General features: G+C 58.9%; 1 protein-coding gene and 1 long non-coding RNA gene across 6 annotated transcripts; one reads left to right on the top strand and one right to left on the bottom strand.

Moving 5' to 3' along the window:
• Positions 1-860: 860 nt before the first annotated feature.
• ANO9 (anoctamin 9) lies at positions 861-22,953 on the top strand. 5 transcript variants are annotated; one of them, XM_082341719.1, is made up of 23 exons: positions 861-1,414; positions 7,984-8,058; positions 8,222-8,293; positions 8,479-8,624; positions 9,805-9,851; positions 9,980-10,038; positions 10,120-10,193; positions 10,429-10,563; positions 11,069-11,165; positions 11,273-11,333; positions 11,420-11,502; positions 11,635-11,739; positions 11,829-11,990; positions 12,076-12,112; positions 12,347-12,458; positions 19,789-19,846; positions 19,947-20,044; positions 20,168-20,295; positions 20,376-20,528; positions 21,255-21,402; positions 21,978-22,079; positions 22,151-22,244; positions 22,367-22,953. In XM_082341719.1, the coding sequence occupies exons 1-23, from the start codon at positions 1,331-1,333 to the stop codon at positions 22,646-22,648; spliced, it is 2,412 nt and encodes an 803-aa protein (XP_082197845.1). In that variant the 5' UTR covers positions 861-1,330; the 3' UTR covers positions 22,649-22,953. The 5 variants fall into 5 exon arrangements, with proteins under 5 accessions (XP_082197845.1, XP_082197844.1, XP_082197843.1 ...); XM_082341718.1 differs by having other exon boundaries at positions 8,168-8,293; positions 11,072-11,165; XM_082341717.1 differs by having other exon boundaries at positions 8,168-8,293.
• On the bottom strand, positions 10,044-23,492 carry LOC309605678. The gene is made up of 3 exons (XR_014231495.1): positions 23,192-23,492; positions 11,282-11,478; positions 10,044-10,131 (listed from the first exon to the last, which is right to left on the bottom strand). It is a non-coding gene; the product is annotated as an uncharacterized lncRNA (long non-coding RNA).
• Between the last annotated feature and the right edge of the window lie 2,141 nt (positions 23,493-25,633).

Here is a 25,633-nt window from a genome sequence, read left to right as displayed (position 1 = left end):
AGGTGACTAACCACATGCAGGATGGAATACCCCTCCTTCATCCTTTGCTCTTCCTGCTGTCTGGAATGTGGATGTGACGCCTGGAGCTTGAGCAGCCATTTTGAACCATGTGATGGGTCCATGTGCTTTCGGTGACAGAGCAACAAGTTAATAACCAGGCGTCTGGTAGGACCGCCTCCAGACATCATTTATGGGAGGGAGAAGTAAGCAGGCTTGTTTAAGCTGCTACTGTTTGGGGTTTTCCGTCACACCAACCTCAGTGCATTTGTCCAGATTTGCTCCGTCAGAGTTGCACGGGTTCTGTGCTGCCAGTTCACGCTCTTGTCTTTGCCACTTCATAGTTCAGTCCCCGCTGCTGTCACAGCCTGCCATGGAGTCCCGCAAACAGAAATGTGGGTGGGGCCATGTTATCCCTGGGGGAACCTAGAGCAAACATGTCAACCATGGGTCCTCACTGCAGGGTTGCCTGGGCTGCACAACGCTGTATCGTGACATCGTGGGTGCCCCCTGTGACGCTACGGGTGCTCCGCCTGTCTTCCCTCCTGAGCTCCTGCCCTGTGTCCTCAGCTTCCCAGCAGCTGTCAGAGCCTGGATACCCCACCCCCCTATCCCACGGGACAGCCTCTCTCAGGTGGCCCAGAGCCTCCTCCAGCTGCTGCCCCCCTGGACCACAGGATGTGGTAGAGCTGCCCTCTCAGTCCTTCATTCCCCACCCAGCCCAGCCAGCCACCTGTCCTCAGGGCCCCAAGGGCTCCCCCTCCCCCAGCTGGGGTCCACAGAGCAGGGGCTCAGGGAGCTGATTGTTTCTTGCTGGGGTCTGTCTCATCTTCAGTCCTCTGGGCCCCAGTTTCTCCTCTAAGGGAATCAACACTAGACTTGAAAGGGTCGGAGGTTGGGCGCTCTGGAAGGGCCTGGGGTCAGGAAGAGTGAAGGCGAGCAGGGAGCTGCGGTCGTCGGAGAGGGCTCCCCTCCGCCTACCGGATGCCAGTCTAACCCCGCAGCGCAGGGGACACGCCCCTCTGCAGGTGAGGCCGAGAGCCTCAGGGCGGGGCGGGGGCGGCGTCCCCAGGAAGGTGTCCCAGGCCCGGGGGACTGGGGGGAGGGGTGTGCCTTCTGGCCCGCGGGCCACTAGCTCCTCCCCGACGGCGCCGGGCGGCACAGGGACCTGAGGAGGAGGACGAGGAGGGAGGGGAGGAGGGAGGGGTGAGTCCCGCACGGAAGTCGGGTAAGAGCGCCGGGCGGCTTCGCAGCCACACTCGGGTTCCCACCGGCGCTGGGGCTGCCGGTCCCTCCGACCCCTCCGAGCCCGGCGCCCAGCACCGCCACCGGCATGCGGGTGAGTCTGCTCCGAGGCCACGCCCACCCGGACGGGGTCCGAGCCGAGGCCCCTCCGGCCGGCCCTGCCCCTCACCTGGTGAGTGCCTGGCGCGGCCGCGGTGGGCTTCTGTCCAGCCCAGGCCGCGGGGAGGCTGGCCGGGCTGGGATTGCGGCGGGACAGAGGAGGGCGGCCCCTCGAGAGTGAAGGGCTTACACGGGGAGGGCAAGTCCACCCCCTGGGCCCCGAGCCGGGGTTCTTGGGTCCCTCCGGCCCGGCTCTCAGAGTGTGCGGGGAAGGCATATCCACCCCCGGGCCCTGAGCCAGGAGGAAGACCCCAGACCAGCCGCTCTGCCCTGAGGGGAGGGGGCTGTGGTCTCTAGGGTGGGCTGACCTGGGGTTGGGGAGGCCCAGGGTGGCCAGCTGGGCCCTTGGCTCCCTGGGGGTTCTGCCTAGGCGGGGGTGGGAGCCCGCCGAGGGCTACTGGATTCTGATTCTGGGGGCAGAGCAGGAGGCTGTGGGGGCCCTGGGGAGGTAGGCGGGAGAACATCCTGGAAAGACTTCCTTTCTTCCCTCCGCCAGGGAAGAGGTCGGTCTCTGGGGCTGGGGCCAGCCCTTGGGCAGCTGCGGGGGAGACCCATGCTGAAGTGGAGAACAAAACCAGCCTCCCACTCAGCCTCCTCAGGGCGCTCCCAGGTGCGGGCCAAGCAGGAGGCCTCTCACTCTGCCCCTGCCCTTCCAGAGCCAGCTCTGGAGTCCCGGCTGCTAAGGCTGGCATGTGGGCATACGCTGGCCTGACCCCGAGCTCCCCTGGCTGCCCCTTCCTCCCATGCCAGCCCTGTGCTGGGGTGGAAGGGAGGCGGGGCTGGCAAGGGTGGGTGGGGAGGAAGCCCCTGGTTGACTGAGGCAAGAGAATCAACCCTTGGAAAAAGACTGATGCACACAGCAGAGAACTCTGTGGCCCCAGCTGGATCTGAGCACACCCTTCCCCTGCTCCAGTCCCTTCCATGGCTCCCTGCTGCCGCCCGCTGAAGTCCAGGCCCCCCAGCTGCTGAGAGGCCCTCTGTGGTCTGGCTTCTGCTAACCCCCAGTCTCACCTCCCGGCAGCTCCCTTCTTGCCCTTTATGCTTCTGCAGAGCTGAAGTGCTGAGTACTGAGTCCCTGGGAGGTAGCACCGAGCCCCTGGACACCAGTTGCCCGCTGCCCCTCAGGGCCTGTCCACACCACAAGGGCAAGCTCCCCTGCCAAGTAGGCACCTGCTCTCCGGGCCCGTGTCCACTTACACTATGCACTCCCCGCGAGGGCTGCACACAGAGCAAGCTGTGCCTGGGGGTGGATGACTGGACACATGAGACAGAGGGATGGCAGAAGGGAGGGGGGTGGCAGATGACAGGACTCAGAAGATGAGGAAGAGGAGGAAGCAGGGGCTTCCCCGGCGGCGTCCAGTGGCTAGGACTCCTCGCTTCCGCTGCAGGGGGTGTGGGTTCGATCCCTGGTTGGGGAACTAAGATCCCACGTGCGAGGGGGCACGGCCAGGGGAAGGGGGCTGGGAGGGGAAGATGAGGAAGCAGAGCCAGCAGGTGGGGCATCCGCTGGGGGGGTGGGGTCAGAGGCTGGGTGAGCGAGGGCGGGCCTCTCCTCGTTCCTGCTCGGCAGGGGGGCAGGAGGGTGCGGAGGGCCGGCAGGGCTGTGGTGTGACCCTTGGCGTGAGACAGGCCTTGGAGAGTGAGGGAGGCCCACGTGTGCCGCCTGCAGCTGGGGTGATGTCACACGGGTGCTCCCCGTAGCCCGCAGGGCCAGAGCTGGGTGGCAGTCGCATTCGCCCCTCTGGTGATCTGGAGGCTGGCCTGGGAAGGGACAGACAGGGACAGGACTCGCCCAGCTCTGGCTCCCAAGGCTGCGAAGGTCTCCCGGGAGCTGCAGCGTCTTAAGAAGTTTCCTCTTGCGGAGCCAGCCGGTGAGCCCGCGGGGACTCCAGTCTGTACCAAGCCCTGGGTGCACAGCCTGCAGGGGTGGGGGCTGGAAGGCCGAAGGGAGGACCACAGAGAGCCGGGTGCCCAGAGCCTGCCCCCCGTCCAAGTGCAGGGACGCGCCGGGGGTCTGCACATGGCAGGGCTGGGGTCCCCGAGGCCAAGAGTGCCAGGGTACCCCCTGTAGGAGCCCTGCAGTCGAGAGTGGGGGCCTGATGGGCGCACGTGGCTTCCTGGAGGTGGGGTCTCATAGACAGGGACGCAGGGGCCCCGGACACCTCGCTTCAGGTGCACCAAGCAGTCTGGTTGGCTGGAGGTGGGGGTGACTTCAGGTGAACCTGGTTCCCATCCGTGAAGGCCTCTTTCCCTGGAGGACAGGTGGACAGATGGACAGCCTGATGCTGGAGGCTGTGGCTGTGGCCACGGCCCAGCGAGGCGCCTTGCACGTGGCAGGTGGCCTGGGGGTGGGGCTGGTGAGCCCAGAGTGTACCGGAAGCTGATGCTCAGGACCTGGTCCCTTTGCGGATGAGGGGTGTGGGGTGTGGGGTGGCTAGACCAGGGCTGGGAGGGGGCACCAGACCTGGCCGCCCCTGTGACTGCTCGCCCATTGCCCAGGGGGGACCAGGGCAACCCTGAGGGGTGCATGTACCTTTGCCCTCTGTGGGGGGTGTCTCCCTGTCTAGTGGCCCGAATCAGTGGTGGGGGTCAGTGCCTGTAGGACACCTCTGGTCCAGATCACACACCATCCTCCAGGGAAGGTTGAGTTCCCCTTTTCCAAGAGGCTCTGGGTAATGTCCCAAAGCTGTGTGATGTCTCTGGGGAGGGAGGGGTGTCTGGGACCCCAGAGCTGCACCAAGTCCAGCAGCCTCATTTCTGGGGCCGCCTGGGGGCCAGCCTCCCGCTGCCGTCTTGGCGGGTCCCTCACAGGCAGTCTTCCCCGGGCTCCCTCCTGCTGCCTGGATCCCGAAGTCCCGCCAGTCCCGCCGGTGTGGCTTCCCTGTGGTGTGGCTTCCCTGTGCGTCCCTCCCCGCCCTGGGTCCCGTCTTCCCGCTGCTTGTCCTGCCCGTTCCTCAGCCTCAGGCCGGTGCCCACGTGAGGGAGTCTCTCCTTTCAGCCTTTGTGGGACTGTCCACCAGGGACCCTCGAAGGGTCCTCCTGCGGGAGGTTCCGGGCCTGGCGAGAGATGGGGCGAGCACTCCTCTTGGGTCTGAAGTCAAGCACGTGAGGATCCGTTTCACTTACGAATTTGTCCAACATGACACTTAGCCCCTAAGGCGGGCAAGTCACAGAACCGGCTACTGGTGACACAAATGTCCCTGGTCCCCATCTACTTGAGACTTTCCTCTCTTTCCCGAGACAGAGGCTCCTCAGCCCAGGGCAACCCCCTCCCTGCAAATCTGTCTGAGAACTGAGAATGGCAGCTTTCTCCTCCGGCCCCAAGCCTGAGTACCGATCTGAGGGCTGAGGGTAGCGGGGGATAGGAGGAGGCGGGGCTGCCAGAGGAGGGGTGACCACTCTCCAGGAAAGTGGGGGCAGTGGGCCTGGCGAGACCCGCGACCGACAGCGGCAGAATCTCAGTGCCCAGCGTGGGGCTGCACCGTGGCATTGGGCCACGAAGACGATGTCTACACTAGCCCCGTCTCACTGTGACCTTAGCGTCTGATGCCCTAGAGCCTGCTGTTCTGTGGTTGCATTTGATGCATTTCTTTTTGATTGAGACAATCAAAAGCTTTTGTGATTGAGACAGAGGGCAGAGAGAGGGGGCAGACCCAGGCCTGGTCCTGGACCCAGCAGTTCCTGGTGTGTATGCGGGTGGGGGGTTGGAGTCGAGTTCCGGATTTAGCAAAACAAAATAAAAAACAGGCACCTAGTAAATTGAATTTCACATAAACAACAATTTTTTTTTTTTTTTTTAGTATAAGTATGTCCCATGCAATAATTGGGACGTACTTATACTAAAACGTATCTGTTGTTTTTCTGAAATTCAAATGTGACTGTGTGGCCTATATTTTAGCTGGCGGCCTTCAAGTGCAGCCTGGCTGGAGCAGCCCAGTGAGGCTTTCCTGAGGAGGCAGGAATGCGGCTGGGGAAGAGGGGGGGGGAGCCGGTGGGCGGAGAAGCAGGGGCAAAGACCTGGCAGTGCACAGGACGGAGAAAACCCAGGTCGGGTGAGGTGCAGTGGGAGACTGAAGGCTTGTGAGCCGGTAGAGGGGCTAGGCCACCCTGGGGCGGTAGTGAGTGGGTGGTGTGCTGGCAGTGAGGGCCATGGTGGGGTGGGTGGCACCCGAACCATTCAGGGCAAGGCAGGTGCGCCAATGGACACAGGTCTCAGAGCGCTCCCCACACCCTTATCCCGGGGATGACGCAGAGTCCCTGTGCCCCTGGGGTCCCTGTGCTCCCTGGGGAGCTGCCAGCTGGGACACCGGCTGGGGTCCGTCTCACCGAGCACACAGGCTGGCCAGCCCTGTGCTGGGGCTACAGGGTGCTTCCTGCATGGCATCAAGCCCCCCGAGGCTGGGGGATGTGGGATCTTGCCTGAGGTCACGCAGCCTTGGTACCTGCTGGGCTCTCGGCTCCAAAGCCAGCGTCTTCCCCCTCACATCGGCCGCAGGGCTCCCCCTGCATGACCTGCGTTGACTGTCGGCCCTGGGCCCCCACCTCCTGCATCTCCCACCCGCTTCAGCCCAGTGGCTCTTCCAGAGAAGGGGCCCTGGGTCACTTTGTCTCAAGCCCTCAGAGCCTGCTGTTTGCTCACTGGGAGTAAATGAAGCCTAAAGACCCCCCTCCACTCCCCGCCCCCCGTCGCCAACCTGGATGCCAATCCCAGCACCCTCCACTCCACTTGTGCAGTTTTTACAGGTCTGTGAGTTTCCCTAAAGAGTCACAAAGACAGTGCAGGGTCCCCCGTGCCCCGTCGCCTGGGGCGCTGGTCAGAGCAAAGAGCCCGACACGGCCGGCTCGACTCACGTCACCGGCTTTTCCGTGCGTGTCCTCTCCTGTTCCCGGCTCGTTCGGGACCCCCCACGGCATCATCGCCATGTCTCCACGGCCCCTCCTGTCTGTGATGGTCCCTCGGTCCCTCCTTGTCCTTGGCCGCCTGACTCTGGGGTCCGCTCACTCGGGCTCAGGTGAAAGTGCCTCTGACGACTTCTGCTGAGATGGGACTAGGGCCTTTAGGGTGGGGATCACGTACTATCGCATCACATCCTGTCAGGGGGTCCCCGACATCTCAGTGACATCACCGTGACCTTGACCTTCATCACCTGTGTGGGGGGCGTCTGCCAGGTTTCTCCTCTGTGGGGTGACTCTTTTTCCCTTTCACGCTTTCTTCATTAGTCACTGAGTCCAGCCCACCCTCAACAGGGAGGATTCTGCACCCCCCCCCCCCAACGGAGGCAGGAGCATAGAAGGATGCGTGAGGGTTGTTAATGCTGCCGCAACAGTTAACAAAGAATCGGGGAGACTCAGGGGCTCGGCACCATCCGCTTCCTCCTTTAGGTTCTGCCTGCTGGTTTTAGTGTCCGTCCGTCTGTCCAGGACGTGCCTGCAGCAGTCGCTCCTGCACGGCTCTCACTGGACTTACTTTTAGGAAACTCAGTACCGCGTCACATTGGTCCCCAGCGCCCTGCGTGCAGTGGCGGCCCTCATGCTCCTGTTGCGTGTGGTCGTAGCACAGTGTTTTCATCGATCTGCCTACCGATGGGAATTTGGGTTATTTCCACAATTCTGATGTGAAATATGCTACTGTGAGCACCCTTGTCAGTCTCCAAAGGTGGCTGGCCCGGGGTGTAGTGTCTGGGATGGTCAACTTAGTTTCCCAAGTTCCTGCACCAGTATGTGAGCCACAGCAACACGTGGGGATTCTGCTGAGTCACCCGGGCTTTTTTTTTTTTTTTTTTTTGACGTATAGTTGATTTACAACATTATATTAGTTTCAGGTGATTTACAATATTATATTACATTCAATATTTTTATAGATCACCCGGGCTTTTTTTTAAAAATATTTATTTATTTATTATTTATTTTGGCTGCGCCGGGTCTTAGTTGCAGCAGATGGGATCTTCATTGCGGCATGTGGGATTTAGTTGCGGCATGCATGTGGCATCTAGTTCCTGGAGCAGGGATCGGACCCAGGCCCCCTGCACTGGGAGCGTGGAGTCTTAGCCACTGGACCACCAGGGAAGTCCCACCTAGGCTTTTGTTTTTCTGGGGGGCTGCACCAAGCGGCATTCGGGATCTCAGTTCCCCGACCAGGGATTGAACCTGGGCCACGGCTGTGAAAGCACTGCATCCTAAACACTAGACGGCCAGGGAACTCCCACACCTGTGTTTTTAGAGCTGTCTGACCGTAAAATGTTTGCTACCACATGGTGGAAGGTGGTGCCTCCTTGGTCACCTGGCCTGCACTTTCCAGATGGTTCCCTAGCTCCATGTTTTCACCTTCTGAGTGCCCCTCTTTTGTGAAGTGCGCATGTGCATCTCTGGCCCATTTTAAACTGGGCTGTCTGCCTTTTCTTATGAATTCTGGGAGCTCTTTGTATATGTTTCCCAGCAAACCTCTGCTGGCCATTTGTGCTGTAGCCTCAGTGCATGCACTTAGCCCCACCCGGAACTACCCCCTTGGTGCCAGAGCACCCAGCCCAGGAGGTGCTTGTCTGCTGCAATGAGCCCCGTCCTCTGTCTGCCCTTCACCCCCAGGGAGAAGAGAGCCTCCGGATCCTGGTGGGGACCGAAGGGGACAGCCTCCTGCTGATGGACATCAATACCACTGAGGTGAGTCTCTGCTTGAATCTCTCCTGGGCTTGGTCCCACCTACTGCCCCATGCCCCGCACCTGGCCCGCCCTGGTCCCCAGCCCCAGTCCCCACACCTCCTTCTTCTAGACCGAGGCCTCTGAGCCATGGGACTATGTCCTTGTGGCTGATCGTTGCACCCAGAGAAACCCCAGGCAGGTCCAGCGGCAGCAGCAGTTCCTGGAAGAGCTCGAGAGGAAGGGCTTCTGCTACAAGGTGGGCGGGCTGAGGGCCTCGCCCGGGCGCAGGGGTCGCGGGGGACTGGGTGGATCCCGGGGAGGTGTCTGGGGAGGTGGGCTGGGGCCTCGTGCAGGACTTGGAGGGGATAGGCCATTGGCTTTGGATGAAGGGGGAGGGTCCCAATGTGGAGCAGAGGGTCCCATGCTGCCCACCCCCCTCAGGCGAGGGAGGACCAGGAGAAGGTGTTCTTTGGGATCCGAGCTGACAACCGGGTCTTTGACCGCTACCGCAGACTTCTCATGGAGCCCGAGGCTACCGCCCCCAGAGGGGAGCTGGCCGGGCCAACTTCCATCCCAGCCACCACCAGGTGAGAGGCTGGCCCAGAGTGGGGCCAGGAGGACCCCTGCCCCCCACATGCCGGTCCAGACAGGCAGCAAGGCTCCCAGGAGTGGTCCCAGGGTGGAGGGCCCAGGGGGCAAGGGTCTGGGAGTCAGTTTCCAGGTCTGTAATACGGGAAGATGACAGTTCTCACCTCTTGGAGTGTTTGAAGGTTACATGTGACTGTGTCCCCCGGATGCAGAATAGAAACCAGCCTTAAAGGGTGGGCAGAATTTGGAGAGGCTGAGAGGATCCTCCCGGCTGTCCCTCCTAGACTCTGAAGTCATCTCCCTGGATTCACGTCCTGACTTCTTTCCTCCAGACCAAATGCCACTCCCTGGACATCTATCCCCTGCTTCCCAGGCCCCCAACACCTCCTCTCTCTCTAAGCACCTGCTTCTCCCCACGCCGATCCTCTAGGCCTCCAATCCAGCCCACCTGCCCTCCCCACAGCCCTCCTCCATCATCTTCCTGGCCCCAGCCCCGGCCCCCTGAACTCATCTGGGGCCCGATCAGGGAGACTAGCGAAGAACACTCCTGGAATTTGGATACGAGGCAGTGGAGGGGGGCTTCCTGTGAACACAGGACTGGCCGGTCTTGGGAGGACACACGAATAGAGGCATCTTGATGGGGCCTGAGAGGAGCAGGCTGTGGGGAGTGCCCTGGGACGCTCAGGGGGCCGTGTCTCAGGAGGATGTTCCAGAGGAGCGGGACTGTATAGTCAGATGCCCGAATGTGCCACTTCCTGGCTGTGTGGCCTTGACCAAATTACTCACCCTCTCTGAGCTTCAGTCACCCCATAGGCAAAATGGCTCACAGGGGTGCAAAGAGGATTCGTGCACATAAAGAGTGTGCTCTCGACGTGTGGGGGCTCCAGGTGGGACGGGTGATTGGAGGTGGGAGGTCTGGGAGCGATCTGGGAGAGACTATTGCAGGGTTGAGCATCGGGGCCCTGGGAAGAGAGAGACCACCCTGAGGGAGGCCCACCTTGGAACCATGGCACAGCTAGACCCTGGGAGGATTTAAGGAGGTGGGCTCCCCCATGAGTCCTGGATTCTGGGCTCTGGTCAGGTAGTCAGGGCTGGTGGTCTGGGGGCTCTGCTAGGACACAGAGGGGCCTGGGACCTGGCCAGATAGAGGGCCATCCTGAGCCAGCTCTTGTGTTCCAGAATCCGAATTGTCAACTTTGTGCTGAACAGCAAGATGGCAGCTGGTGGTAAGGAGTGGATGGGCAGGTGGCCTGTGCAGCAGCCCACCAGGAGGGGCAGTCACACGGGGAGAACGGGACAGGGTCCTCCCTCACCCCTCACTCCCTTCTGACCTGAGAATCCCTGTGACCACCAGACACGCTCCAGGATTTGGTGAAGGATGGGGTCTTTGAGGCCGGGTTTCCCCTACACAAGGTGAGGGGTGGGCCGGCTGGGAGAGGACCTGAGGGCAGGACCTGAGGCAAGAAGCTCTCACTGTCTGTCACCTGTGCTCAGGGGGAGGAAGACCTAAAGAAGAAATGGGCCCGGTGGAGAAACATGTTCCAGCAGCAGCCAATTGGTGACATCAGGTACTACTGCCCCCCCGCGGACACACCTGCGCCCCCGCAGGCAGGCTGCGCCCCCCGCGGTTACACCCCCGCCTCCAGCAAACTGCTGTGCGGGCTCCCATTTAGACACACATTTAGATGCCCTCAGTACAGACGCTCATTGCCCGCCCCCGCATGTGGCATGCCCCACCCCGGCGTTGGCGCTGGACGGTCACCCCTGGTGGGAGTGGCCCTGACGGGGCGGCTGTGCCCCTAGGAACTACTTCGGTGAGAAGGTGGCCCTGTACTTCGCCTGGCTCGGCTGGTACACCTACATGCTGGTGCCCGCCGCGGTGGTGGGCCTCATCATCTTCCTGAGCGGGTTTGCCCATTTCGAAGCCAGCCAGATCAGGTGGGGCGGAGTCAGGCAAGGGACGGGACTTGGGGGGGGGGGGGTCAGGGAAGGGGCGGGGTCAGGGAAGGGGCAGGACCGGGGTGGGGGAGGTCACGGAAGGGGCGGGGTTAGGGCGGGGTCGTGAAAGGGAGGGACTGAGGGTGGGAGGAGTCAGGGAATGAGCGGGACTTGGGTGTGTAGGGTCATGGAGGGGGCGGGGTTGGGGCGGAGTCAGGGAGGGGGTGGGACTGAGGGGCTGGGTGGAGTCAGAAAAGGGCGTGGCTGAGGTGGGGTCGTGGAGGGGCGGGGTCGTGAAAGGGCGGGACGGGTGTGCTGGGTCACGGAAGGGGCGGGACTGGGGTGTGTAGAGTCACGGAAGGGGCAGGGTTGGGGCGGGATCGTGAAGGGGCGGGACTGAGGGTGGGTGGAGTCAGGGAAGGGGAGGCTTGGGGCGGGGTCCCCCAGGGGCCACAGGAGGGGCCACAGGAAAGCGCCGCCGACAACCCGGTCCCTGCACCGCCAGCAGGGAGATCTGCGAGGCCCACGACGTCTACATGTGCCCTCGCGGCGACCACAACCCCAGGTACCAGCGGCTCTCAGAAACCTGCGCCTTCGCCAAGGTTTGCGCCTGGGGGGCACTGCGACCGCTCGCCCGCGGGGAGGGGGGCCCAGGGGGTCCTCCCAGGGAAGGGAAGGCCGCCCCAGCCCCACGCGCCGCTCTCCCCAGCTCACCCACCTCTTCGACAACGAGGGCACCGTGCTGTTCGCCATGTTCATGGCGCTGTGGGGTGAGTCGCCGCGGCACCTGGGGGGCAGCCGAGCTCCACACGCAGCGGGGACACACTGTGAGGCCTCTGCTTTCTCCCGGCTGCAGCCACCGTGTTCCTGGAGTTGTGGAAGCGGGAGCGAGCCCGTGTGGTCCTGCAGTGGGACCTGTACGGGTGGGACGAGGACCAGGTGAGGCTGAGCCAGGTGACCAGGTCCAGGGTCCACACGAGTCTGCTGTGTCTGAGGGGGTCCCCATGTATGAGGCGCGGTTCCCGTGGATGAGGGATCCCGTGTCTCAGGCGTGTCCGGTGCCGTCCACAGGAGGAAATGGCGCTGGGGCTCATTGCCTGCCCTGACTACCAGCCCCGGCTGCACCAGCACTCCTACATGCGGAGTACCGTCATCCTGCTGCTGTCTCTGTTGATGGTACTCCTGGGGCGCCCCCGGTGGGGCTGGAGAGCAGGTGGGGCAGCCCCCTGAGGCCTACCCATCCTGGCCTCCCCGACCCCCGCCAGATCTGCCTGATGATAGGCATGGCCCACGTCCTGGTGATCTACCGCGTCCTGGCCGCTGCCCTTTTCAGCTCCGCCTTCCCCTTCCTGGGGGAGCAGGTGACCACGGCCGTGGTGGTGACCGGGGCCCTGGTTCACTACGTGAGCATCCTCGTCATGACCAAGGTAGGGGTCGGCGCAGGGCGAGGGTGCCGGTGGGGGTGAGGGTCTGCTGAGGTCCGAGGTGAGCCCTCCGTCTCCCCTCCCACAGATCAACAAATATGTGGCACTGAAGCTTTGCGACTTTGGTGAGAGGAGGGCCCCCCTGAGCCCCTCTCTGGCTACTGGAGGGAGGATTCAGGGTGGGGATCTTGGAGCCCTGGGGTGGGGGAAGGGGGCCCATGAGAGGGCAGGGGCTCGCACCTGGGAGACGTGGGGTGGGGGCCGCAGGTGTCCCTGAGTTGTCAGGATAGGGACAGGCTGGTCGTGGGCTGTCATCGGGGTGAAGGATGGGGGAGGGACGGCCCCACATCTCATTCCAGAGAAGCCCAGGACCTTCTCAGAGCGAGAGAGCAAGTTCACCATCAAGTTCTTCACTCTGCAGTTCTTTGCTCACTTCTCCTCCCTTATCTACATTGCCTTCATCCTGGGCAGGTAAGGGGCACCTGCTCCCACATGCCTCCCTCTAACTCCTTTCTCTCCACCTTGAAAATGGAAATACCTCTCCTTTTTCATTTTTAAAATAAATCACGCTCAGAACACGTGGAAACCCAGTATAGAAATATGTGAAGGAAGCCCACAGCGAACCCGCAACTGTCCAATCCTTGTCCTCAGAGATGACACTGTAACTGCTTGTTGGGTCTTCCCAAACTTTTTTACACATTTAAGTCCACACACACGCACCTATTGACATGCGCGATTTTGTCGTGTAAATAACTGTATCTGCCTTACCCTGAAAACATACTGTGGGCATCTTCCATGTCTGCATGGGTGGTGAGGCTTTGTTTTTAAAACCATACTATGAGCATTCTTTTGTGGGATGTCCTTGAATTTATTTAACCACTTCAGCTGGTGGATATTCGGGTTAATTCCAGTTTTGAGGTTTATAAATAAAGCTGCAGTGGGCATCCCATGTAACACACATGCACATGCATATGCACACACATGCACACACTTGCCCTCACCTTCCTAATTAATGAACATTTTTCGTTCAATCAACATATCTTTTCTTGTCTTTTCTGAAGAAAATAATTCCTCTATGTGTTCTCTGTGTTTGCTCAAATGTTGTAAGTTACACACATACTGCCAATTAATCCCAAACTCTCTAGCAGAACTTCATTTATTTATTTATTTATTTATTTGCAAAATTTATTTATTCATTTATTTATTTATTTTTGGCTGCGTTGGGTCTTCAATGCTGCGTGCGGGCTTTCTCCAGTTGTGGCGAGTGGGGGCTACTCTTCGTTGAGGTGCGCGGGCTTCTCATTTCTCATTGCGGCGGCTTCTCTTGTTGCTGAGCACGGGCTTTAGGCGCGCGGGCTTCAGTAGTTGCGGCACACGGGCTCGGTAGTTGTGGCCCGCGGGCTCTAGAGCGTAAGCTCAGTAGTTGTGGCGCATGGGCTTAGTTGCTCCACGGCAAGTGGGATCTTCCCGGACCAGGGCTCGAACCCGTGTCCCCGGCACTGGCAGGCCGATTTTTAACCACTGCGCTACCAGGGAAGTCCCTCTAGAAGAACTTTAGAAGAAACCAACTCCTGCCAGTATGTTCAAAGACATCATGAGGTCCTTGGACATGCCCTCGTGGCATCTGTCCCCTTCTCTTGGGGCTGTGCTTGGCCCTTGCATCCTGGGAAGGCCCTTACTCTCTGCCGTGTAGGATCCCAAGTTTTCCAGCGGCTTCCTGTGAAAGGGCACATGGGAAATCATATGTGCTGAGTTTCCTCTTTATTGGGGGCCTGACTGAGCGTCTACTGGGGAAAGAATTCTAAGTTGGATATGGTTTTCCTCAGACTTCCGGAGGATATTTTGGTTTCCGGCTTCCAGTGTTCTGTCCACAAGTCTGGCGTTGATGTTCTTCCGACTCTCTGTGCGTCTTCTCACTGTCCCCCATCTTCTGAAATTTCTCAGCCGTGTGACTTGGTGGGTCTTTTTCATTCGACATGCTTTGGTAATTCACATCTCTCTCCTCCACACGCCAACTTTCCTCTCTCTGCTGGATGCTTTCCACCGTCACGCAAACATGCTGTCACAGTTCTTTCCGCAAGTCTTCTCACCGGCGTATCCGGTTTCTGGTTCTCCCGCCTCGCGCCTCTCCCTCCCCGGTACTCTCGCTGCCTCCTGGCGCTGACCTTTGCTCTCCTGCTGACCTCGGAACGTCGCCTGGCCCAGAGCCCTGGTCCCTCAGACTCCGCTCTTCCCTTGCTCCCCCTGCATAGCCGTCGCCACCCAGGACGTGCCGCACATTTATCTGTTCACTGTCTCTCTCAGAAATGGCAGCTCCCCAGGGCGGAGAGTAGGGCGCTTGTCCTTTGCTGAATGCTCAGCTCCTGCAGCCGGCCAGGCAGAATCAATGCTGGTCAAATGGAAAGAGATTACCGGGTACTCACTGGGCCTGGAGCCTCAGGGCCTTCGGTTCTGAGAGATTTTCTCATGTATCTGAAAGCCTCCTGCTTCGGCTCCCGCTCCTCCCTTCTGAGGAATTCTTTTTGTTTGGAAATTGGACCTTCTGAATTGATCATCTACTTTTCTTCGCTTTTTTTCTCCCATTCTTGTTCCAGTTTCTTGGAGTTTTTCTCAGCTGTTTTCCAGCCCTTCTACTGAACGTTCTGCTTCCGCTTATGTTCTTAATCTCAGAGCACTCCTGTTGACATTTGCAGATTCTTCACAGCCTCCTCTTCATGTCACCTGGACACCAGGGCTTTTCTTGTCTGAGGATGTGGCCTCTTTTTTTCCCTTCTACTCTGGCATTTCTTCTGTTCCTTTCGAGTTTCTTTTATGCTCTTTCTTTGATTGGTCTCTGATTCTGATGTTAGAGACACCCCCCGCTTAGATGTCTTTTATTCTTGGCCACCTGTCTGTAATTGAGGAAGGCATGTGCCAGTGGCTTTGCTCTGGGCCACGTGTCTCCTGTCGGGACCTCTTGCTGTGTCCGTTCCTGAAGGGGAATCCCTGGTCTCCTGCCTGGAGGCAGAAGGATGACCGTCAGTATGCTGGGAGCCCAGCTGGGGAAGGGACAGTGTGGGGTCTCAGTGTCCACTGGCCCAACCCTGCGATCTGAATCTTTGGTTGTTCAACCCCCTAGAAATGTCTTTGTCTTCTTGTGTGTGTGTGTGTTGTGGGGGGGGGATTAGGGGTTGGATAGGAGACCCAGGGGTGCAGCCGGGCCTGCATCCCATCCAGTGGGTGCCCCCAAGCTACCAGAGGTGCCCAAGTCCTGAGGTGTTCCAGGCTCTTGGGCAGGGTTGCGTTGCTGTTCAGACGTCCGCCCTGCAGGCTTAGATCCAGCTTGATGTCTCGAGTGGGCTGCAGGCCTCTCCAGTTCCCTTCCGTCTCCGAGGTGATGCCTGGCAGGGGGTGTGAGCAGTTAGCCATTTTATCTGGGAGTCGGCAGTGCACATTTAAACTGAGAGACATTGCTAAAGCACCCTCCAAAAACGCTGTGCTGACGCACAAAGCCACGCACTGTGTACGTGACTGCACACTCCATGTTGGTCTGATGAACAAAGACTTTTCATCCTTAAAGGTGCGTTATTAAAACCTATTAGTGAGACTCCAGCATCTTTCCAGATATTTTTTGGCCATTAAATTTCTTTTCCTATAAGTTGTTCACATCATCTGAGCATTTTTATAACATCAAGGTCAAGTGGATTCTCTTCTGACTCTATCAGTTTCTTAAAATCATGTCATATTTTACTTTGCTTCTTATTTGACCATTTCTTTGTTGTACAGCTCTTTATTTTTCCTGTTGTTTTTAATTGCCTTTTTTTCCCCCCTTGCATGTCTTTATCTTGTCAAGGTTACCCAGCCTCTCCATGTCAAACTGTCTATTGCATGGAGTCTCTTTTCTCCCAGAGACCCTCTATTCTCCCCACACTGGGCTGCTGGCTGCCCGTGCCTCCTGCATACCTGTCTTCCTGGGACTTCAATCTGCTGCTTTCCTGGGTTAGGACCATCATTTCCTGGACTCCCAAGCCTCCTTCTTTCTTGATTTTTGCTTTCATTTATTCTGAGAAGGTATATCAGAGAGGTAAACTCTCTGAATTCATGTATGTCTAAAGGTGTCATGTTCTACTGTTGCACAAGATAGACATGGCTGGGTATAGAAATCTAACTTCAAAACAATTTTCCCTTCTAGAACTTTAAAGACATTGCTCCGTTGTCTTTGAACATGCAAAATGGATGATAAGAAGTGTGCAGAAAATCTGATTTTTGTTTCTTCCCAGTTGACCTAGAAGCTTTAGGATCTTCTCTTTAAACAGGGGCACAATCTAGGGTGGGTCTTCTCTTCATGCACCGTGCTGGGTAATTGTTGGCACCTTCCAGTGAAAAAACCCACGTCCTACTTAGGCTCACTACATCTTCTTCTTTTTTTCCTTAGGTTGTTTTTTTTTTTTTTTTAATTGTTATTGGAGTGTGGTTGCTTTACAATGTTGTGTTAGCCTCCACTGCACAACAGAATGAATCAGCCGTACACATACAGATACCCCTCCCTTTTGGACTTCCCTCACATTTAGGTCACCACAGTGCATTAGGTAGAGTTCCCTGTGCTATACAGTATGTTCCCATCACCTGTCTATTTTATACATAGTGTCTGTCAATAATGTATATGTGTCAGTCCAAGTCGCCCAATTCCTCCCACCCCACCCCTTTCCCTCTTGGTATCCACACATTTGTTCTCTACGTCTGTGTCTCTGTTTCTGCTTTGCATATAAGATCATCTATACCATTTTTCTAGATTCCACATATATGCATTATTATATGATATTTTTCTCTTTCTGACTTACTTCACTCTGTATGCCACTCTCTAGGTCCATCCACGTCTCCACAAATGACCGCATTTCATTCCTTTTTATGGCTGAGTACTTTTCCATTGTCTATGTGTACCACCTCTTCTTTATCCATTCCTCTGTTGATGGACATTTAGGTTGCTTCCATGTCCTGGCTATTGTGAATAGTGCTGCTGTGAACATTGGGGTGCATGTGTCTTTTTGAATTATGGTTTTCTCTGGGTGTATGCCCAGTAGTGGGATTGCTGGTTCAGGTGGTAGTTCTATTTTTAGTTTTTTGGGTTTTTTTTCCTTAGGTTTTTAAAAATATTTTTTTCCCCTCTGCTCTCTATGGAACGCCTGGTCCTCTTGGGTTTCTTATCTTTTTCTCTCATACATTCCATCGCTGTGTCTTTACATTCCACATCTGGAGAGATTTCCTTCACTTTGTCTTTTTGCCTTTTTTTTTTTTAATGTTTATTTATTGATTTATTTGGCTGCACCGGGTCTTAGTTGTGGCACGTGGGATCTTTAGTTGTGGCATGTGAACTCTTAGTTGTGGCATGTGGGATCTAGTTCCCTGACCAGGGATCAAACCCAGGCCCCCTGCATCGGGAATGCGGAGTCTTAGCCACTGGACCAACAGGGAAGTCCCTGTTTTACTTTTTTTAAGTTTAACAGTTAAAGTCTTAATTTCCAAGAGGGTTTTTATTTGCTTTATCCTTTTTTTTTTTTATAGTGTCCTTTTCTTGTTTCCATAGATACAGTACTTTCTTGAGGATATCAATGTTCTTTTTTCCCCTTAAGTTCTCATCTGTTTCCTCATTATCTCATTTCCTAAAGGGTCCATCTTCCTGTTCCTTTATCGTAGTCCTTCTCTTTTGTACAGCTGGTTTTCCTCGTGACTGAAGATTTGTAGCTGTCCGTTCATACTGAATAACGAAGGACTGAGTTGGTTTTCCCTGGCAGGATGGGCTATGTCTTTATAATAACTCACGTCTACTGACATTCACCCACTCTGTCCTAAGGGCCTCACATTCATCAGCTCTAATCTGCACAACAGCCCTATGGGGTAGGGACTCTCTAAACCCCATTTCACAGATGAGTAGACCGAGGCACAGAAAGGTTAAGAAACTAGCTCAGGGTCGTACAGTCAGCAGGTGGTGGGGCAGATAGAAGCCTGAGTCTGGCGCCTTCTGTGTACTGCCCCTGCATGTGGCATCCCTGGGAAAAGAAGGCAAAAGCCCATGTAGTCACTCGTGTTTCTCTGGAGGTGGTTTCTTTTTTGTCACGAAGGTTATCAGTGTGTCTCTTTATAGTTCCTGTTTTTCATGCCGTGCTCAAAAAGGCCTCCCCTCCTCAACATTAAAAACGTGTTCAGCTGTGATTTCCCTTAGATGCTTATGGTTTCAACATTTTAAACATTTAAATCTTTGATTCACAAGGAATTTGTTTTGCTGCAGGCGGCAAAGGAGGGAAGCCTGTTTTGTTGTTTTCCAAATGACAGCCAGTTGTCCCCAAACCATTTGTTGACTGTTCCATCACCACCACCACCCCTCTGTCACACACCAAGTTCCATCATTCACTTGAATATTTTGGTGTTTCGTGGATTCTGATAATTTTAGTCTAGTACCTTTCTGTGTAATTATTACTGTTATGCTTTCCTGTCAGATAGGTCTAGCATTAATTTTCTCTTCTTTTTCACTTTTCCTTTTTTGTAGTTATTTACATGTTTATTCTTCTAGGTGAACTTTAAAATAATGTTTGCCAAACTCCATCAAAATTCTGTGGGATTTAGCTTAAGATTGCAGTGAAATTATACATTCTTTTAGGGAGAATTGACATAGATACTGTATTAATTTTCTATTGCTGACCACAACTTAGTGGCTTTAAACAACACACATTATATACAGTTCTCGAGGCCAAGAGTCCAAAACGGGTCTCACTGGGCTAAAATCAAGGGGTCAGCAGGGCTGTGTTCTGTCTGCAGGCCCTCGGGGAGAGTCCATACTCTTGCTTTTTTCAGCTTCTAGAGGTTGCCTGGCCCCCTTCCTCCTGTGTCTGCAAAGCCAGTGGTGTCAGGCTGAGTCCTTCTCATCCTGCCATCTTTCTGGCTCTCCCTCTCACTCATTTAAGGACTCTGGTGATTACAATGGGCACACCCAGATAATCCAGGATTATCTCATTTTAAGGTCAGCTGATTAGCAACCTTAATACCAGCTGCCATGTCAGATAGCATATTCACAGGTTCCAGGAAGTAGGATGTGGTATCTTTGGGGGCCTGTCATTCCGTCTGTCACAAAAATACAAGCCTAAGTTTTTCTATCGAAGAACAAGCTCTCTCTATTCCAGTCTTGTTTTAATGTTCTTTAGCTGTGTTATAGTTTTCTTCTTATGGGTCCCCCAGATTTCCTGTGAATTTCACTCTATTTTATAGTTTTTGCTGCTATGTGCGACAGATATTTCCTCCTGCTACATTTCTCAGTGGTTTTGTTGCATCTAGGAAAGCAAAAGGGAGTTGAGCTTGATACCAATTTTATATCCACTCTGAGCATTTTTCAGTAGATTTATCTGCCCAATCGTTCAGTTGATTTATTTTGGCTTCCCAGATATATCATCGTGTTTTCTACGACAAGTTTTTCCTTTGCAGCGTTACACTATGCTGGAATAGCAGCTGTCATGAACCGTAACAGGAGCGCTTGCAGGATTTCAGCATTGAGCATTAGCCCAACGTTTGGTTTAATATACCTTTTTAATCATGGAAATCAGGCGATTTAAGCACAAAGTAGCCCTCTGTGCACAGTTACCATGGGGAGAACAGCTGAGAGGTCCCCTGCCGTCCTGCACGCCCGCAGGCCTGTCTGGGTGCAAACGGTGCGTCCAGCACCCAGCCTCTGCTCACCTGCGGGGCGGGTCTCCTTCCTTCCCCTCCAGGCCCCACTGCTCCCCGACTCCCACTCCTGTCCTGCCCCCTCTCTCAGCCTCGCTGCCCTTCCCAGGATCAACGGTAACCCCGGGAAGTCCGTGCGCCTGGCAGGGCTGTGGAAGCTGGAGGAGGTCAGTCTGTCCGGAGGCCTTACTGCCCTCTTCCTGAACTGCCCCAACCCCCTGGTCAGCCCCAGGCCCCGTGCCTGACCTCCCGCCCTTGCCCCCGCAGTGCCATCTCAGCGGCTGCATGATGGACCTGTTCGTGCAGATGGCCATCATCATGGGTCTGAAACAAACGCTCAGCAACTGCATGGAGTACCTGGGCCCGTGAGCACCACCCTCCCTCCCGGGGCGCCACCCTCACCGCAGGACCCCACCTCCCAGAGCCAGCGGTCCCGAGGGGCCCTCAGCCCCCCTCCCCGTGCCCCACCCGCTCCTCTTCGCCCGCAGGTGGCTGGCCCACAAGTGTCGCTCTATGCGAGCCACGTCCCAGGACCCCGAGCTGAGGCACTGGCAGCGCAACTACCGCCTGAACCCGGTCAACACCTTCAGCCTGTTCGGCGAGTTCATGGAGATGAGTACGCGGGGCGGGGCCGGGGGCCGCTGGGCGGAGGGGCGGCGCCGCGCGGGGGCCCACGGTGACGACCCGCACCCCCAGTGATCCAGTACGGCTTCACCACCGTCTTCGTGGCCGCCTTCCCGCTCGCCCCGCTGCTGGCGCTCTTCAGCAACCTCGCGGAGATCCGCCTGGACGCCATCAAGATGGTCCGGCTGCAGCGGCGCCTGGTGCCCCGCAAGGCCAAGGACATCGGTCAGGGGCCCGACGGGGCGGCCGGAGGGCGGGCGCTCCAGCCAGGGGACGGGAGCGGCGAGGCGCGCTGGGGCCACGCCAGTCCCCTTGAAACCGCCGCTCTAAGCCATGGGGGCAGGGCTCAGGCCCCAGGAAGAGGCGGGGCTGGCAGGCACCTCGCCGGCCGCTCCGCCCCCAGGGGTCCCACTGAAGGGCCAGCAGCCGCCCTGCGGGGGCCGTGCGCAACGGCTTGACTCTCAGGGAGCTGAGGGAGAGGGGTCGGGCAGCTGGGGGCAGGCACTGAGAGCCGGCGGCCTTAGTCACCTAGACCGGCCTTGCTGAGGTGCACGGGTGTCAGGGATGCAGCAAGGAGAGGCGGTGGGAGAGAGAAGTGGGAGGGAGGCCTCAGTCTTGGGACCAGGTTAAGGGGGTCTGCCCTGCGGAGGGGACCCAGGAGGTGGAGCAGGCCTGGGGGCAGCTGAAAGGTTCAGGCATAAGATGGGGGGGCGGAGACCTGAGCCCCTCCCTGTCCATGTCAAGAAGAGGGGTGCAGGAGAGCGGAGGCCGCTGTCTGTTGGCCTTGGCCCAGGTCTTCCTCATCAGGGACCTGGCCCTGCGGCTGCCACGAGCAGAGGCATGATGAGGCCCTTGACCATCCAGGCTCCCAGCTTCGGGGGATCAACAGAGGCGGGGGGTGGGGGGTGGGGCGGGGAGACAGTGTAGGCCTCACCCCCTGCCGTGGCCCAGGGACCTGGCTGCAGGTGCTGGAGATAATCGGCGTGCTGGCGGTCATTGCCAACGGGATGGTCATCGCCTTCACATCTGAGTTCATCCCCCGAGTGGTGTACAAGTACCGCTATGGCCCGTGCCGACAGGGGGCCCACCCTGCAGTCGAGTAAGGGGACACCGCCACACAGCCCCTGGGGGAGCCTCAAACTGTCCAGAGACCCTTGGGAAACTGGCCCAACTATGGCCCAGCCCCAGGGGACCCCAGGGAAGGGCATGATGCTAACAGTATTGCCTGGGGTGGGCTGCCCTCCCGCAGCAACCTGCAGACCTTGGGTGGACCCCGGGAGTGCTGACTGGGACCCCAGTAGGGGATTAACGTCCCAGAACCAGCTGTTTTCTGAGCAAGTGATACTGGAATGGCTCCCCTTCCAAAGGCAGACCCTTAGTGGTCTGCATGCTGTCCTCCTCCAGTTCCTCCAGCCCTGCAGGGGGGGTAGGTCTCCAGGGGTCTCCCCCAGGAAGGCTGGCAAGGAAGCCTCGGCCCCTGGCAAGGAAGGCAGGTGGTGGCACCTGCAAGTCCCTTCAGCCTCCCCCAGGGGCCCCTCTCCCATGTACAGAGATGAAGGAGGGGGTCTGCACTGTGGCCCACCCTGATGGCCCCCACCAGGCAGGGGTCGGTTCCAAGCCAGCACCCCAGAAGCCTGAAGGGACCACACCAAACTCCTCTCCCCCTCCCCCCAGCTGCCTCACGGGCTACGTCAACCACAGCCTGTCCGTGTTCTACACCAAGGACTTCCAGAATCCTGTCGAAATAGAGGGCTCAGAGAATGTGACCGAGTGCAGGTTTGGACCCCCATCCCCTGTGAGCACCCTCTGAACTCCTGACCCCTGACCTCAGATGCTCCCCACCCCAGGTACCGGGACTATGGCGCCGCTCAGAACTCCAACTTCACTGAGCAGTCTTGGTTCCTCCTGGCCATCCGCCTGGCCTTCCTCATCCTCTTCGAGGTGAGCCAACGCTGGGCACAGGCCCCAGGGCGGGGCAGCTCTCTCCAGCCCTCCCTGGGCCCCTGGCCCCTAAAGTCCCTGCTCAGCGCATCTTCACCTCCCCACTCCGCCCCTCCTCCCAGCACGTGGCCTTATGCGTCAAGCTCATTGCTGCCTGGTTTGTGCCTGATGTGCCTCAGTCGGTGAAGAATGAAGTCCTGAAGAAGAAGCACCAGAGACTTGGGGAGGCGGGGCTGCCGGGGCCTGGGGTGGGGCCTGGCCCTGAGTCCCGAAGTACCAGAGACTCCGGCCCGAGAGCACAGACGTGGAGCGGGCCCAGAGCCGGTCAAGAGGCCAAGACGCAGAGCTGCTGCCACCACCACCCACCCCAGCCCTGGCTGTGTGTGTGTGTGGGCGGGCTTTAAGAAGACCCGCGTATATGTGGGGGCCCTGGGAGCCCCTGTATGTTTGGGGTGTCTGTGAGCTGCACACCTGCCCATGGTCTGTGAGGCCTGTTCCACCTGTGACGGCTCAGGCTTGGTACTGCCTGACTTGAACTCTGAGTGACCCCTGCCACCCAGAGAACTGGGGCAGGGGTGGGGGGGAGGGGGTCTTCTCATGCCGTCTCGACAGGAAAACTGGCCCAGTTTCCTGGGCCCCAGATCCTGCCCCACCCCACTGGCTCCCCTCAACCAGCAGAGTTTTCTCTAATAAAACTGCTTTGTGTTAATTTCTGGGCTTCTGGCCGATTACGTCTGCCCTCAGGGCTGGCTGGGAAACTGAGGCCGTGATGGGGAAACGCCCGGAATGTGGTAGCCTCCGCCCTCCTCTGGTTTTCCGTGGGCTTCCAAGTGCGGGGTGCCTTACAGAGGTCTTACCCTCCCTGCACCTATAGGGTTTAGGAGCGGGAGTCAAGGCAGGCTTCCTAGAGGAAGACAAAGAGCTTGGGAGGAGGGGCAGAACCGCACCAGGTGCTCCTGGGGACGGTGGAATTTCCGAGGAGTTCCTGGGGCACCGAGACTCTCCGGGCTGGTCGGGCCGGTTTGGCCTCTGCCCCCAGGCGCGGCGGCCGCGGCTCCAGGGGGCCGAGCGCAGGACCGTCTTGAACACCAGCCTGAGGCTCGAAGCAGGACAGTTGGGTCCGCCCTCGCCCCGGCTGCTGGGCGGGGCTGCACCTGCCACCGTCGCTGGGGCTGTCGCCGCTGCGCACCTGGCCCAGGTGAGCCGCTCCACCCTCGCGGCCGCGCAAGCCCCGGGTCTTGGCAGCAGGTGAGTGGCGATCGCGGCTCCTAGCTGCGGAGGTGAGTGGAGGTCACCGGCTCCCGGGAGCCAGAACCGGGCCTGGCGCTTGGGGGGCCGAGGCGCCCTTTGCCCCGGGGAGCCTCTGGGCCGTGGCGGGTGCGGCTCCGCAGGAAGCGCCTCGGAGCCGAGCCCACTGCCCGCGTCGCCCGAGCTCACCCTCGTTCCGGCCCCTCCGGCCTTGCGGGGGCGAGGGCCGCTCTTCCCGCTCCGCCCGACTTGGCCCTCGGCCAGGAGAGGGAAGAGGCGCGCCCAGGCGCGGAGGGATCCCGCCTCCGCCCCAAAGTCGGAGCCCAGGCCCGAGGCCTCCCAGGGCGCCGGAGGCGGACGGAGAAACCTGCTGCAGCCGCTGCGCACCTGTGTCCGGGCGGAGCTACAGCCGTCCGCGCGCCCCGCCCTTCCGTGCGCGCCCCCGCGCCCCCCAAACGTGCGCGCCCTGCCCGGCTCACCCCACCCGGAGGGCGGGGGTACTAACGCCCCTCCGGGAAGGCGGAGCGCTGGTGTGGGGTGTGTGGCGGGCCCGGGGGTGCAGGAGGGGGCCTCTCGGCTCGCGGGGCCACAGCGCTTTGTGCAAGTTCTTTCCTTCGGGACAGACGTCCGGGGATGAAGCACGCGCCAGGCGCAGAGGGGCCGCCGGTCCCAGATGAGGGGGAGTCGCTCAGAGACGGGTGCTGAGCAGCAAATCAGACGGCTGGGCGCCTGGGGACAAGGCGCGGGCGCGCGCCCCGCGGCCAGGCCGACGCCGAGGCTCCGGGGAGGCGGAGGGCCCGCGTGAGGCCGGAGGGGGGGCGGGGCTCGGGCTCTCCAGGAACCGCGCGGGTGCGGCCGAGCGCGGTGGGCGGTGCGGGGGGCGGGCTCGGATTCGGAAGGGCTGTTCTCAGGAGTGCCTGAGGCGACGTGGGGTTTTCTGCTCACTTTGGGGAGTGGGCCTGGGGGACAAGGGAGGGTGAGGGTGGACGCCAGCAAAGGGGCGGGGCGCCCAGCCGCGGCTGTGAGGTGGTGGTGCGGGTGGGCTTGCAGAGCGGCAGGCAGTCTGGCAGGAGCTTTGAGAGGCAGCAAAGCAGCTGGGGACACCAGGGAGAACTGGCTCTTTGCCTCCTGCCTGGGCGCTCCCGGGCAGGCCACTGAGTGCTGGCGGCCACTAGCCTGTCCCGCAGGTGCTTTTGCTGCTCACTCAGCCTCACGGCCCACTGGGGCGCCTCGGAGGAGCTGCGGCTCGGTGGGGAAGCGGTGCAGTCAGGACTTCTTCCAGTTCTGTTGGACCCTGAGCCCAAGATGCACCATCGTCCAAGGGTCGTGGAGGCCACGGGTGGGGGGGGGGGCGTTGAGCAGGGGGCTTGGACAGGGTCAGATTAAGGATGTAGGAAAGCTGACGCTGCAGTGAGGGTGCTCTGCCCCTGGCGGGTGAGGGCAGGGACAGGGACCACAGGGGACGCTGCCTGATTGCTGTGGGCAGCGCCATGAGCCGCCAGTGCTGGGCCCCGAGTTCCAGGTCAGTCCGGGATGGGCGTGCGGGGCAGTCTGTTGTGAGCACAGGAGACGTCGGTTCTCCCCCACCTGGGCTCAGAGCTGGGAGCCTTGCGGAGGCCTCCTGTTTGCTTCCTTATCTAGAAGAGGGGGCTTAAGGTCCGTGTGATACCCCAGCGCCCTGGTAACTGCTCACCATTTGGGGGCTACACCTGGGAGGTGGACAGGGAGGGGGCCAGAGAGCCCTGCTCAAGGGCCCGTTATTGGTGAGAGTTTCCACAGGAGCCCCACCCATCACCCTGGCAGGTCAGAGGTCAGAGATACATCGGGGCTGCTCACTGGGGCCAGGGGAGCTACGTGGAGACCACCCCCCTTCTCCTGGGTGTTGGGACCGTAGGGAGTGTCCGGGAAGCAGGCCGTACTGCCCAGCTCCTCATGCGTGTGCAGGACGGCCCTGACTGGGGGTCCGCTGGCCAGGACCCCCACATATCACCGTGGCCCCCAGCCCTTCTGCCACCTCCCCGCTCGCCCAGGCCTAGCCTTGGGAAGGGAAGGACGGTGCCGGTGCCGGTGCCGGTGCCGGGGTGGGCTGGGGCGGGCCCTAGAGGAAGGAGCCGCTTGACTCAGAGTTACAGGAAGAGTGG

Source organism: Balaenoptera borealis (genome assembly GCF_965194805.1).
Source record: "Balaenoptera borealis genome assembly, chromosome: 11".
Taxonomy (NCBI): domain Eukaryota; kingdom Metazoa; phylum Chordata; class Mammalia; order Artiodactyla; family Balaenopteridae; genus Balaenoptera; species Balaenoptera borealis.
The sequence above is the reverse complement of the archived record's forward strand: the minus strand, read 5'-3'. Positions and strand labels throughout refer to the sequence as shown.

Coding starts and splice junctions, on each gene's coding strand:
- ANO9 (XM_082341717.1), top strand. CDS start 1,331: ATGCGGGTGAGTCTGCTCCGAGGCCACGCCCACCCGGACGGGGTCCGA. Junction 11,166..11,272: donor AAACCTGCGCCTTCGCCAAG/GTTTGCGCCTGG, acceptor CGCTCTCCCCAG/CTCACCCACCTCTTCGACAA. Junction 20,045..20,167: donor TGCATGGAGTACCTGGGCCC/GTGAGCACCACC, acceptor CTTCGCCCGCAG/GTGGCTGGCCCACAAGTGTC.